Source organism: Xenopus laevis, chromosome 7S, assembly GCF_017654675.1.
Source record: "Xenopus laevis strain J_2021 chromosome 7S, Xenopus_laevis_v10.1, whole genome shotgun sequence".
Classification (NCBI taxonomy): Eukaryota; Metazoa; Chordata; class Amphibia; order Anura; family Pipidae; genus Xenopus; species Xenopus laevis.
The window spans coordinates 95912674-95927709 of record NC_054384.1 but is presented as its reverse complement, the minus strand read 5'-3'; the positions used below and the strand labels follow the sequence as shown (position 1 = coordinate 95927709).

The 15036-nt window shown below is 39.7% G+C and overlaps 1 protein-coding gene across 3 annotated transcripts in view; it reads left to right on the top strand.

Annotated features, from left to right (window-relative positions):
* LOC108697775 (synaptotagmin-C) overlaps nt 1–15036 on the top strand; it is a 144784-nt gene that overhangs the window by 91936 nt on the left and 37812 nt on the right. For all 3 annotated transcript variants that reach the window (XM_041571588.1, XM_018228142.2, XM_041571587.1), the window contains exon 6: nt 4749–5298. In XM_041571588.1, coding sequence (XP_041427522.1) covers nt 4749–5298 — 550 coding nt within the window. The remainder of the gene's footprint in view (nt 1–4748; nt 5299–15036) is intronic.

Below are 15036 nucleotides of genomic sequence, written 5' to 3'. Positions count from 1 at the left end.
TCTCTTCTGGTGCGGGAGGTGCTGGGGACATGATCATTGGCCCTGGGGACTCCTCTACAACAGCTAGGGGCCCCATCCAGCAACCAAACCCACACACATGGCACGAAGAGCTAATTCTTCGGAAAGCTCTATCCCCTTCAGCACCGCAGCGCCCACAGTACGCCACAATCACTTACATTCCGGCAGTTATGTATTTTTCCCCAAAAGTGCCGTTCCACACATACCTCTTATTACTTGTTTCAGGTAGTGGGTCTTTCAGGGTAAAGTTGTTGGAAGCAGAACCGGCTTCCGGATCAGGCCAGCCGTCCCATCCCATGATTCCGCCAATCTTCAAATCAGCCGCTGCCACTGTGGCTAAAGATGGTTGGCAAATGGTGTACCCGCAGCCGCAGGGTATTGGGACAAAGCCTGGTGTGAACTCCGCACAGGATCCGGCCACAGCCGTGGACCGGTAAAGGTGCGGCATGAGGACCTTGACAAGTTGGTATTAACCGTCTGGGTATCCGCAGTGAGGAGCGGGAGTAGCTAAGTAACTATCCGCTGGTAGAGTGGAGCATAAGTACCTTACAATACTCTCCGTAGCAGTCGCTAGGTTTGTAGAGCAGGCCAAGGCGGGAGCTGTGCTAATACACGTCCTTCCTCGTGAAAACACTCTACAAAATGGCGGCGGTGACGTATTGTCATAGACCGCCTCCTTGCCCAAGCGCGCCAAACAGGATCTGCGCGGGACAAGATGGCGCCTGAAAATCTCGCGAGGGCTAAAATGGCGCCAGCGACGACTCCAGTGCAAAACAAAAACGCCAGCGAATACGCGCCTGGCGGGACTTTAGTGGCGCAGGCGAATAGGGGAAACGGGGAGAACCACCAAGCCCGAACCCACGGCCTTACTATGCGCACACCAAAAATAGCAAGTGCGTGCAGGACTGCCTTTTGCCTAACGGGTCCGGCAGCCTGTCAGCAAAATTTAAAGACACAGTGCACAATTTCACAAAAATTGTAAAAACACAAATATAGCCTGGATTGGGGGCGGGGCCCCACGTTGGGCGCCAAAATGTAACGCTTTTCTGGCCTAATCTGCCAATTAGAAGTTAAGGGTGACCAGCTAGGTAGTGAGCATGGGTTACATTGCGAATCCTCACCCAGGGCAGAGCCTTCGCCAAATGGAAGCTTCCCCTTTAAACTGTAGTTGAACTACAACTCACAGGCATATAAGTACAAATAGAATAATGGACGCCAGGAGGTTCTTAGATAGTGAAAACAAGTGAAATGGTTTATTGAACCCAAAAGGATATGCAAAGGCAATTGACCACAGGTTTACTCACGCAGGAGTTGTAGTAGGATTTAGCACATCACAGAGGAGAAAGGATAGCATTGATGATGATGCAGCATGTACAGATGTCACTCCTCAAGTCAAACAGTAGGAAGAATATCTCACTCCCAAAGACCAGCGACCAAAGTGAAACAGGATCGATCAAGTAGGGGTCAGGCAGTGCTCTGCTAAACTGAACTCCCTATCACTGAGTTCCTTACACTAAAGGCACCTTAAAAGCCTTTGGGAGGCTACTCCCTGCTATTCTCCTCGTTGGAGCACAGAACTGCTCATGCTACCTTAATCTAGCTATCTCTCTCTCCTAGAGAGACTATTACAGATCTGCCCTAATGATAGCTAATCCTCATTCACGGGATTGCCTGGTTCCCGACTTCAGCACCAAAGGTACAGGTCCCTTTGGGGTAAATGGCTTTACTGGGGCCTTGGTGATCCCAGGCTCAATGGGAAACACCAGCAGCACAGACACCAGGAGCCAAAGAGGAAGAGGCCACTCCCTACACAGCACTATATAGCAGTGTGGCAGGGGAGTGTCATTACACTCTTTGTCCAATAGGTGTGGATGTTACACTTTACCAGTTAGAAGGGCTAGGCCCAATAACAAAGGAAAAGAGAATTTAAGCAAAGGTAGGGGATTAACTCTATAGGAGCCTAATAGATCCTATAGGTCCCTACACATAGTTAGTTACATAGTTACATAGTTAAATTGGGTTGAAAAAAGACAAAGTCCATCAAGTTCAACCCTTCCAAATGAAAACCCAGCATCCATACACACACCCCTCTCTACTTTCACATCCAGAAAACACTTAGCTGAACTGAACTGCATATCTGGCAGTTCCTTAATGAATCGGGGAGATCTCCCAGTGAGATTTGCTGTCTTATCTGTCACAGTGTGCCGAGATGTTGTCAGGGAGGATTACCCAGATCACAACTGTCACCTGAGCTTATCGGCAGCACTTCGTTCCTCATCCCTCTTCTCTTAAAATTGAGTGCAGTTTAGGAAGCTGCTTGGATACCCGTTCCATTAAATAGGAACTTGATTTAGCGATCACCTTATCAGGAGAGAGGGTTTTCTCAAAATAATCCTATTTGGTTTAATTAACGTTTAAAAGATTTTTTTTGTTGACTTAAGGTATGCAGATCCAAATTACAGAAATACCCATTACCCAGAAAGCCCCAGGAACTGATCATTCTGGATAACAGTCCCATACCTGTACCTTAATATTGCAAATCTGCACTGTTCAACCACACTTTACTCACTTTTTTTTACACAGCTAAGGCATGCTGGGAGCTGTAGTCCAGTAGCATCAGGGTTATAATCTTAAAGCAATATTGTGAAAGAAAAACACTTTTCCCCAACCCTCCAGCGTCAGCAGTTGCATTAAATGCAAAAGAATCCTCAAATAAGAAATGCATCTGATCTGTATAAATCTACCTTCACGTTCTTTGTTCCTGCTATTTAAAGCATTAAGCACAGTTTCCTAACACTAAGGGGCAGATTTACTAAGCTCGAGTGAATTTTCGAAGTTATACAAGTTCGAATTTCGAAGTAAAATTTTGGGTACTTCGACCATCGAATAGGCTATATTCGACTTCGATTCGAACGTTTCGAAGTAAAAATCGCTCGACTTTTCTACCATTCGATAATCGAAGTACTATCTCTTTAAAAAAAACTTTGACTTCATATTTCGCCAAATTAAAGCTACCGAAGTGCAATGTTACCCTGTGGGGACCTTCCAGAGCACTTTTCTAAGTTTTTTTTGGTCGAATAAAAATCCTTCGATCGATCGCTAAAAATCGTTTGAATCGTTCACTTCGAACGATTTAATCGTTTGATCGAACGATTTCTATTCGATCGTTCGAACGCTAAATTTGGTGAAAAATACTTCGATATTCGAAGTCGAAGGATTTCAATTCGAGGGTCGAATTTCTACGTTTTTTTAACTTCGAAATTCGACCCTTAGTAAATCTGCCCCTAAATAAGTATGTTGGTCTTCCCCATGTTTGATTTCACTGTAACATAATAAGGCAAAAATTATATACAGGTATGGGATCTGTTATCCGGAAACCCATTATCCAGAAAACTACAGAATGGCTGCCTCCCATAGACTCAATTTTATCCAAATAATCCAAATTTGTAAAAAATAAATTTCCTTTAATCTGTAATAATAAAAGAGTAGCTTGTACCTGATCCAAACTAAGCTATAATTAATCCTTATTGGAGGAAAACCAGCCTTTTGTGCTATTTATTTAATGTTTACATTAAATGAAAATCCAAATTACAGAAAAATCCATTATCTGGAAAGCCCCGGGTCCCTAGCATTCTGAATAACAGGTCCCATACCTGTAATAATCTCTGATAACAGAAAGATGGCTGACCTAGTGCTGGCAATTACATTGGTGAATTTTCTTGCTTCTATGATTATATTTTTGGAATTTTAACTAGTGAATTGTTTTCCATGTGTAATTAAGGGCTAATTGGGACAACGGGACAGATTTACAGTTGGGTTTAGATTCCCTATAAATCTGGCTTGATCAGATGGTAAACCAGGGGCTTCCTTTCATGTCTAGGGGCACTAGTTGAATTGCATATGGTTGAAATAAAAGTAAGGGCTTCCAGTTTACTAATGGGTGAACATCTTTACATCATTTTGTTCCTGATTGTGTCCGGTTCAATTACCCTGGAATTCTGAAAATAAAATATTCCACTGTGGATAATAATGAATTTTTTTTAGAGTGTTTGGCAAATGAGCCTTTGGTTGTCTTCCTAAATGTGAAACTGACTTTGTGTCATAATAATAATAATAATAATGTAGAGTAAAAAAAAGTAAGAGATAGTCAGTAAACCACTGTCATCTGAGTTTGTCCCATTGACAAAACCGTGGCACGTCAACACTATTTGACTTTGACGCCAGCATCAAAATTGATACGAGGGTCAATTTTCGAGTTTCGCTAATTTTTCACCGAAGTGAAACGGGAGATATTCATCCATCACTAGTGGGGACTTATTGGAAGGCATCATGTCAAGCATGTCCAGGCATTCATTTCAATGGAGAAAGATGTGATAATTAATAACCTGTTTGAACAAAGGGGCTTCGTAGTTCATGGTGAACCTTATGAGCCAAATGGGTTGCTCCATCTGTATGCTGACACATGAGGGAAAACAGATATGCTGGTCTAATGGTCCAGATGGGATTCACTCTGTATGGATTCACATTAGGAAAAAGTATTAGCTTAAAGTTAAAGATAACAGCCATATTTATTTCAGAGACTGAATGATGAGAGTGGTTAGCTCGGAATAAGATATTACACCAATATACTGTTATTATTGATTGTCATATGTTCATTAAAGCTGATATTGATGCATGCCTATGAATAATTAAACCAACTCATGTACATTTGCTGTGCTCTTTGCCTGCAGGTATAGTACTCTGCCCAGACCCATGACCACACAGTTGTCTAGCCCTGATTTTTCAGGTCATGTGGATGAAAAGCCAGAACAAGCCACCAGCATTGGACAGATCAAGCCAGAGTTGTACAAGCAACGATCAGCCGATGCAGAGATGAAGAAGCAGGAGGCTACCAGCTGTGGCCGTATCAGCTTAATTCTTCGCTATGCCTACAACTCTGAGCAGCTAGTGGTGAAGATCCTGAAGGCATTAGATCTACCAGCAAAGGATGCAAATGGTTTCTCCGACCCCTATGTAAAGATGTATCTGCTGCCTGATCGCAAGAAAAAATTTCAGACCAAGGTTCACCGGAAGACTCTTAACCCAATCTTTAATGAGACATTCCATTTCAATGTGCCCGTTAATGAACTGCAGAATCGCAAATTGCACTTCAGTATCTATGACTTTGATCGCTTCTCCCGTCATGACCTTATTGGACAAGTGGTGCTGGATAACCTGTTGGAGTTTTCAAATGCAACAGATGAGACTGCCATTTGGAGAGACATCTTGGAAGCCAGCTCTGTAAGTTAAATTTTACCTTACTCCAGAGATGTCCAAAATGCAGTGGTTGCTAAAATACAGCTTCCATGACCTTCAAATAGCTGCCCTGCCTTCTTTTCTAAACTAAATATATTATATAATAGTGCTTGGGTGTCTCCATGATCACAGGCAAACATATGGAAATCCTTAATATATTGTATATCACTCATCAAATTATTGCTACTTAAAGGAGAACTAAAGCCTAACTAAAGAAGTAGCTAGAAATGTTGTACATAATGTTTTGTGCTTCTGTGCCAGCCCAAGGCAACCACAGCCCTTTAGCAGTAAAGATCTGTGTCTCCAAAGATGCCCCAGTAGCTCCCCATCTTCTTTTCTGCTGATTCACTGCACATGCTCTGTGCTGCTGTCACTTACTGAGCTTAGGGACCCACTCACAATATACAGTGCACATAGAATAGAAATGTCACAATATAAGGCTGATTAGTAATTAATACAGATAATTACTACATGGCAGCACAGAAACTACTGTCATCTTGTAAAGAGTATGCACTACTACTATTAAAGATTTCCACTGATTGAAGGTGGGTGCAGTAGGCAGTAGGGATGGGTGAATTTGACCTGTTTCAGTTCACCCCAAAAATTCGGCGCCATCGAAATGTCGCCGGCGCCCATTAAAGTCTATGGGCGTCAAAAAATTTTTTTTTTTTTTGACGCACAACACCATACAAGTCTATGGGCGTCATTTCTGCGGCGAAAAAATTTGTCCATCCCTAGTAGGCAGTTTCCAAGAAAGGATGATTTTTTTTTCTTGCATAGAAATTAGGGAGTCGCACGGTGCGCTGGGCCTTTCCCCCAAAATGGTAACGAAGCTGACTTATTGAGTCATTTTTCTCCCCTAAGAAAACAGTTATGACTCATTTCTTCATCTTCCAGCTAAGGATTAGCTTTGACTCTGACCTTTGTACCCAACATTTATTCCCTCAGTGAGTCATGTCACTTCTAACCAAAGAATCTGCAAATACAAAATCAGAATGATCTGAAATAATCCCTCTGTCATTTATCATCATTTAACTAAACTGCAGCCTACACCTAATCAACGATGTAATGATCTTGCACAATATTCACACCTACAGGACTTCTTCTGACCTTCACCATACAGTAAATACTGCATTCTTCAGTAAGCTTTTTTTAACTTTACACAGAGCCATTCCTACTAGTGATGGACAAATTTGTCCCGTTTCGGTCGGCGAAAAATTTGCGAAATTTGCAAAACTGTGAAAATTTTTCGAAACGCGAATTTTGATGCCTGCGTCAACTTTGACGCCGGCGTTAGTCAATCAGCTTCTGAATAATGTTGGCGCACGACAAGCGACTTATCCCACAAATTTTCACTGGCGAATTTTCACAAAATGTATTCGCCTCCGGCAAAACACGGAAAATGGCTGCGAATTCCCACCTGCCGAATTTATTCGCACATCACCAATTCCTATTAATCCATAATTAAGGGGACTCAAGGAAACGTCATCAAATGTTCATTTCCCTTGGGACACAGAGATGCGTGTTTCCAATTTTTTTTGGAATTTCTACCATTTTCTGGTTGCTAGGGTTCAAATTACCTTAGCAGCCAGGAAGTGGTTTGAATGAGAGACTGGTATATGAATAGGAGAGGACCTGAATATAAAAGTAAGTTGTAAAAAGTAACGATTACAATGGTATTGTAGCCTCACTGAGCAATAGTTTTTTGTCTGCTGGAGTCAGTGGCCCCATTTGAAAGTTGGAAATAGTCAGAAGAAAAAGTCAAATAATTAAGGACTATTAAAAATTAATAATGAAAATTAATTATTAAACTTAAAACTAAATTTACTTAGAACTTGCCATTCTCTCTTAAACTAAACCCAAATTTTTGGTAGCTATTTCAATTAAAATTACAGCATATTTTTTAATGCATACGACCATCCATGAGTTAGCTTCTTTCACAGGGAATGTTTCATCATCTGGTTCAGTCCCTGCTTCATTGAAGCTTGCAATCAAACACACATATGGTCAGGGTCCTCAGGAGTTAAGGAGGGGAAACAGAAACACACTGGGGCTTTTGGGTGTCCTTTGCAGGCATGGTGCACAACCCCCTCATGAATACATATCTTCTTTACATGATTACAGACAAATTGTTTTCCCAGGGTTCTATAAATGTAGTACTGGTTTGAATAATGTGATTTTACACCTATATATATAATACCACAACCAGTATCAATAAAGTATCCAAACTCTTTCTGGCATGAACAGAAAAGACAAAATGTTCTGGCATTGTTCTGGCAACACGGGTTTACTTTGCATTTTGACTGGAGTCAGATGCCAACAACTTCTAATTGGTTGTATCGGTCACCGACCATCTTTAAAGGAGAAGGAAAGCTACCAAGGCAGTTTATTGCCAATAGATTAGCCACAACAGTGCATGTTAGAATGCCATTTTTATTTTTTAGAATGCTTTTCCATACCTGAGTAATCAGCTCTAGACACTGTCTCTGTATGTTTATGATAGCAGCTGCCATATTAGCTTGCTGTGACATCACTTCCTGCCTGAGTCTCTCCCTGCTTGCTCATAGCTCTGATCTCAGATTACATATATATATATATATATATATATATATATATAGATAGATAGATAGATAGATATATAGATATATATATTAGTATTGATATTGGTAAATTGACAGAAGAGGAAGTGAAAAAGAGCCACAGTTCCCCTTGACTTCCTGTTGTTCTGATCATTTCAACTAGACCTGAAGAAGTGGAACACTTTGACTGTGACCATGCCATGTATGACTCCTCATTTAGTATCCCTCCTTCCTGCAAATCATTCATTCAGATACAGTCAAGGATTGGCCAAATATGGCAAATCTTAAGGGTTTTTTTTCTAACCCAGTAGCTAAATTTTTTATCTTGGTGAGTCTTTTTTTGCTAATCCCATTCCCAAGCTCCACTGTTCATTTGCATGATGGTTGATGTTCCAATGAATCCAATTTCTGCCATTCGGTTGTGATTCACTAGTGAAGGAATTGGCACAGTAATTACATTCTGGTGGAAAGCTATCATATTACCCCTAATGTGTTATACTCAGCCTTACAACTCAGGAAAATGAGACAGGCCTACTGTGTTCAATATAAAAGGTATGTAATATATAAGGCCTTTGTGCTTTTAATTCCCCTACCTCCTAAGGAAAAGGCATGTCAAATGGCGTAGTGCTCCGGCATCTCTAGAAGCAATATATGTTCTGAGAGTCAATTATGTCCCAGTGGCATCATCCCCTTTAAACCTTTATTAAAGTCAGTCTTATTTGTCCTGAAATAGATTGCATGGGTCCCTTGTCCCTTCTTCCCATTCTACGCTTAATATCTGACCAGCTCAATACGCATCCCATTCCATTCTTTAGCATTTTTTAATCTCGTCCAATGGACAGCGCGTCTCCAGAAATGTGCATTTGTCTGTACAGCTGTGTTTGTGTCTGGTTCTCCAACCGTATCTGATTTTGGCAGCTAATGCTTTAAAACCAATGCCTAAATGTGCCGCTTTGTCTTTAAACACTGCCCATGGATTGGTGACTCCGGGTTTTATTTATTTTTTTATGCTTCTCTTCAAAAGGCATTCGTCCTCTTCTTCATTTTTCAGCCGATTCCATTTTCCTGAGTGTCTGCAATATAATCAATTCCCTAATCAAAATAACCTTTATTGGAAAGCAAAATGATTTCTCATCATCAATTCTCGGCGAGTTCCTGTTCTGCAGCAGAACCGCCCCCTGAGTAATTGTGTGGACAGTAATAAACTTAAGTTGGATGGACAAAGTGTACCCGGCAGCAAAATGCAGCAGGTAGTCCATTACTCAAAGCCAGATATATTAATCGAGGGGAAGGGGATAGATTTTCCCTCGGGGCATTTCAAGTACAGATCCTGGTCCTTTCATCAGTGATATGGTTTGGTTAATGAAATGTAGGGGAATGGAGAACTGTATGCATGTAAATTCAACCAACCCCTTAGCCATACAAGCAAATGGAATGTGACACACCAGCTGAGCACCAGGCCCTGATCAATACAGTGTTTTAGAGGGCTGTTTCTATAATGTACCTGTAAATCCCTAGTAATGCACCCTGGTGGTTTGTCTATGTGCCTCATCCCAGCTTCTGGTTTTTTCTACTATATAGCCCCATAGCTATAAAGCAACAAGTAGGATAATGTTCATAGGTGACCAGTGGAAAAACTTTAATGTAGAATGGAGCATTGGGGTTTTAAGTGCATTCATATAAAAAGGTACAGGTCTTTTTATTTGGAGCTTGAAGGTATCAACATGGACTTTTGCTTTGTATTCCCGTTATTAGATAACAAACCCTTTATAGACTGACTTGAAATCAACTCAATTCCTCCAAGACCTGTAAGAAGGGGCATGTTGTGTCCCGTCAGACACTTGGGGCCCATTTACTTAGTTGGAGTGAAGGAATAGAATAAAAAAAACTTCACATTTCAAATGTTTTTTTTGGCTACTTCGACCATCGAATTGGCTACTTCGACTACGACTTCGACTTCAAAACGAACGATTCGAACTAAAAATCGTTCGACTATTCGACCAGTCGAAGTACTGTCTCTTTAAAAAAAACTTCGACCACCTAGTTCGCCACCTAAAGCCTACCGAACTCAATGTTAGCCTATGGGGATATTCAAAGTCGAAGGATTTCCATTTGGCAGTCGAATATCGAGGGTTAATTAACCCTCTATATTCGACCATAAGTAAATTTGCCCCTAAATATTGTATCCAGTCCTCTTCCTTACAACTCATTGACAGTGAAGTGTGAATAAATCTGTTCCCATTTAAGCATGTGTAGAATTTTCTGTATTTCCTTTAGTTCACTAAAACAAAAACTGTGGTACCGTGTTAGCCAGTAGCAAAAATAACAAATAAAAAAACAAACAAATACAAAAAGTATTGTAGAAGTGATACCTATATTGGCTAACAATAAAAAAATACATTGCAAGCTTTCGGAGCATCAAGGCCCCTTTATCTACAATACTTTTTGTATTTGTTTGTTTTTTTATTTGTTATCTTTAGTTCTCCTAAAAGACCATAAATCTTTGCCATTCCTTTTTTATGCTCAGACCATCTTGGAAGTAACTTTCAAAGCTCGATAGTGGTCTGAGTTTAGAATAAGGAGGTGTTTTTATATCATTCCTAGTGATGGGCAAATTTCTCCTCTTTCGGTTTGCCGCGAAATTCGCGAAACGGCAAAAAATTTGTGATAAAAATCTGTGAAACGCAAAAATTGACGCCTGCATCAATTTTGACGCCAGCGTTAAAGTCAAAAGTGTTGATGTGCAGCGATTTTGACACGAGTGACTTCTCGGATGCACGTCCAAAATTTTTTTTACGCCGAAGTATCGTGAATTTATTCGCCAGCAGTGAAACTCGGAAATTCGCCACAAATTCGCGCCAGCCAAATTTATTCACCCATCACTACAGATTATTTACTCCTAAACCCAAATGGTTTCATGGAAGTTTCAAGGGGATAAAATCTTGACCATCACCTTTCTCTCAGATACAGGATTTTATAGTCTGCTCAATATAAATAAATATTGAAATTTCCGAGAGCCTTGTATTAATCTCAAGTGGCAGGAGGCAGGGTAGATCTACCCCAACCACTGAGCTGCATTGCAAGATTGAATGCAGGACTATTTATGCATGCCATTGTCATCTTCTCTAGGAGAACATTTCACTATATTAATATGGATGAAGGTGACCCAACCTGAACAGTGCAATGTTCCAAGTACCTCCACCTTAGGCATTCTTCTTATATAATACAAAAAGTACTTTTCCTACCATGATGAAGAAGCAAACGTTAGTGGATTTATTGGTTGATCAAAAAACAGCAATATTTAGGTTGTATATAACTAAAGAAAATCACAAGATTGTGTCCATCTGCTTCACAAATATGGAACTATTAATATGTAGGGACCATTGTGTCATGGTGTGGCTTCAATGGATGGACAAGACCATTGTGTAAAATACAATGGTTCATAGTAAAACTAAAAGGATTTGGGCCTAAAGAGATATTTTAATGGAATTTTAGTGCCCTTATCATGCTGTCCTAGGGTACTAAGCAGGTGATACAATGGTCAATAAAAGCTGCAGACTTGGCAGCTCCAAACTGAGCCACAGCTTATTGGACTTGAGACCTTTGGGAAGCCCTTCCTGATTGGTTTCTGTAGAACATCTGCCAGATATTGATCAGGAAGGTTTAAAACATGAATTGAGTAAGGACCACATTGGAACTTGATGCTATCTTTTCCCAATTTGTTCCCCATTATGATTCAATTGGATCTTGCTGATTAGTTCCGCTGTGTTTCCCAATTTAACAGTTCCTTATGAACCTACGAGAATCCCCTACACAAGGCAGAACCGAACAGAAGCTAATTTTGTTTTTCAAAATTATTTACAGGTAATCATTATATAAATAGTGCCATTTTAAATTATCATTTTCATTTGGCATATGGTTGTGTTGCACTTTAAATACAAGTTATTAATACAATTATTCAAATAGTCAATGAGTATTTACTTCAATTTCTGCTTTGTTTTCCTGTTTCTACTTCTGTCTGATATATCTAGGTTATAGTGCTATACTGTGCAACATATTAAGATGCTGTAAAAAGGCATTTATCTTGCAGTGAACATTTTAACGCTGCTGTTCTGATTCCAGTCCTGCCAATCCAATGTTTGGAATTCCAGGCATAAGGGCAGGTTTATCAATAGTAGATTTCAGATTTAAGACTTAAAAAGGGACCTATGCACTGATGCCTACCAGACTACAAATCAGCATATTATTTAATATAATAAATAATTACTCTAGGGTCAGTGACTGTAACGGAACTAGTAGTTCGCAGGCCCGGGTGCAGGCCATGCACATTAACATCAAGGTGAAATTGTAAGTAATTGGGAAATGAAAGGAATGAGGAGGAGGGCTCCAAAACCAGGTAACCCTGGGGAAATCCGAGGAAGCTGACTAGGGATGGGCGAATTTTTTCGCCTTGTTTCGCCTAAAAAAATGACGTCCATAGACTTGTATGGCGTTGTGCGTCAAAAAAAAAAAGACGCGTGTCAAAAAAATTTAGCCGTGCAACAAAATATTTTTGCCGCCCATAGACTTTAATGGGCGTCTGCGACATTTCGCCGGCGGCGAATTTTTAACGAAACGGGTCAAATTCGCCCATCCCTAAAGCTGACATCATTGTTGTTGGAGCTGGAGGCCTTATTAGTCAACTACAGGTTTGTTGTTCCTCCTCATGTAATTGATAATGAAACAAAAATTATACAATAATCCTCATATATAATTTAAGAGCACGATAAATAACGTAGTGGTGGTAACTGCATTCTCACTCATGCGTCTTTCATTTAGTTTTTAAAAGAACTGGGGGGACAGGGTGGGGCACTTTTAAGACCCTTTTAAAATGTGGTCGAATCATATTGATTCCTTAAAAAAAGAAATTATGATAATTTTGACCAATACTGATACATATCAATTTAACTGGAAAATATGTTTATGTGATTGATTGATTTATGTATCATTGGTTGTAGGCAACTATAGCATTTGATACCTGAGACCTTTGCTTGTGAGTTAACTCTTTGTAGGGATTCACTGACCTAGCTGGTAATATACCAGTCAATGCTGGGGACAGAGACAGTTGTACAAAATTACTGGCAATGGATTTTGCCAGTTCGTTTTTTATTCACTGTTGTTCCACCCAGACCCTCTTGCAATCTCTGCATCAAGGTTTGTTTTTTTTCTCTTCTCCCTGCCCAGCTCACCTAATAATCTGCCCCCTTTACATCACTCTTCAGTGCATTTTACATCATGGCCTGCCCCTTTTACATCATGACCTGCCCCTTTTACATCATGGCCTGCCCCTTTTACATCATGGCCATGCCCATTTCCCTATTGAAGCAGAAAGAATTTTTTGGCAGCATTTTTGGCAACCCAAGACCCTTCTCATCATAACAGAAAAGAACAGTATGAGCTTCGATACCATCTAAAAACAGGGAAAACCCCTGTTTGTGTCCGGGCAATACTGAAACATGTTTCAGTGCACGGCATTGATATATACTAGACCTTTCTTAGCTGCTGAGATGCTTTATTTATCCTATTGAAAGCTGACACTTTAAAGTTTCACTTCTGTCCATGGAAATTTATATTCTCATTTATACAAATATATTTACAGTATATTCTCATTTATGCAAACTCTTTGTCGATGGGCACATCAATCAACATACAACTGGATTCCAATATTCTTGTGGTGATGAGTCAATTGATAGGATTTCTCGGAACAATAATTCTGTTGAATTTAATGAGGCCATTAAAAATCACTAAACACTTTAAACCATTGAGAAGATTGAAAATGCCTAATTAATGTACACTGGAAAGACGCTTAGAATAATGTTTTCATTCATTATGCCAAATAAACAGTTTATAGGTGGTTTCCCATTAATGTTCTCTTTTTTCTACTATTAGAATCTATTATAAATAATAGCAAGGTACCAACGAAAAGGTATGTTAGAAGTGTGAACTGCTAAACATAGAGCTGCTGTTGCACTAATCTCCAGCATCATAATGCAGTGCAGTTTTTATTTACCCTGAGCCGAGGATTAGAATGATTGGCACATTGAAGTAGAAGACCTAGTTGTTGGCCAAGCTTAGCTTGTGGGGAAAAGGAACATTCTTAAAAACAGAAATAGTTTCTTAAAATGATTTGTTCGGTACAGGGCTACGATTGCTAAGTGAAATCTGCCATTTGATTGCGTTAGCTGGATGCTGTATTCTTCAGGGTATTGCAGTGCTGATATCTCCAGCTCTACAGCAGCCTAATGAAAAGTATGTAACAGTAATAAAAAGCTGTACATTCAGGGTAATATTCCATGAAATATTCTCAATAAGAAAGCAGCAGATAGGATATTACAGAAATGAACGAGAACATTTTCTTGATTTACAGCACCTCCATTGTGAATTAGTTGGTTGGCCTAGAGCGGTCTCCTGGCAGATTGAAGAATGTCGGTAGAGGGAGCCTTTAACAGTTAATAATGAAAATACAATTTAGAAGCAGAGAGAAAATAAGAATCAATAATATGATATTTCTATACTAAACACTCCAAAATGTATTTTAGTTTTTTAGTTCTTACTTAAATCCGTGTCTTTTATTTAAAAAAATAAAATAAAAAGTCCCTATTTAGGGACGCTAGTAACGGTGTATCAAAGAGGTTATCGAAATGTAGGCAGTATATGAGAGATTGTAGAGGGCTACAGTAAATGGCCTTTGGTTCAAGTGAATTTGGATGTTCTCCAACTGCAACCACACAAGTTGGGTTTCCAAAACCCCAAAGCTGCTTTTTTTTACCTTAACCCTGCTTTTTTATCTTTTCATTACTATCCGCAAGTATTTGAAGCAAAATGGAAATTTTAAAGACATACTTCGGTGTAGGGGGCCTTTATTTACTGTGGGCCTTACAATCAGTTTCTAGTACTGTCCAGTCATGGACTGGGCACACCAGAGAACCTGACACATAGGGCTCACTCTTACAACTCGAGGAGGCACATTTATTTAAGGTCGAATTTTGAATTCATGTGAGTTTTTTTAAAACTCTATTAAATTTAATTTGAATATACTAGAAATTCAACTGGGGAGTAATTTATTAAAAAAATCAAATCTCTAAAACTCGGTCAAAATTTTACA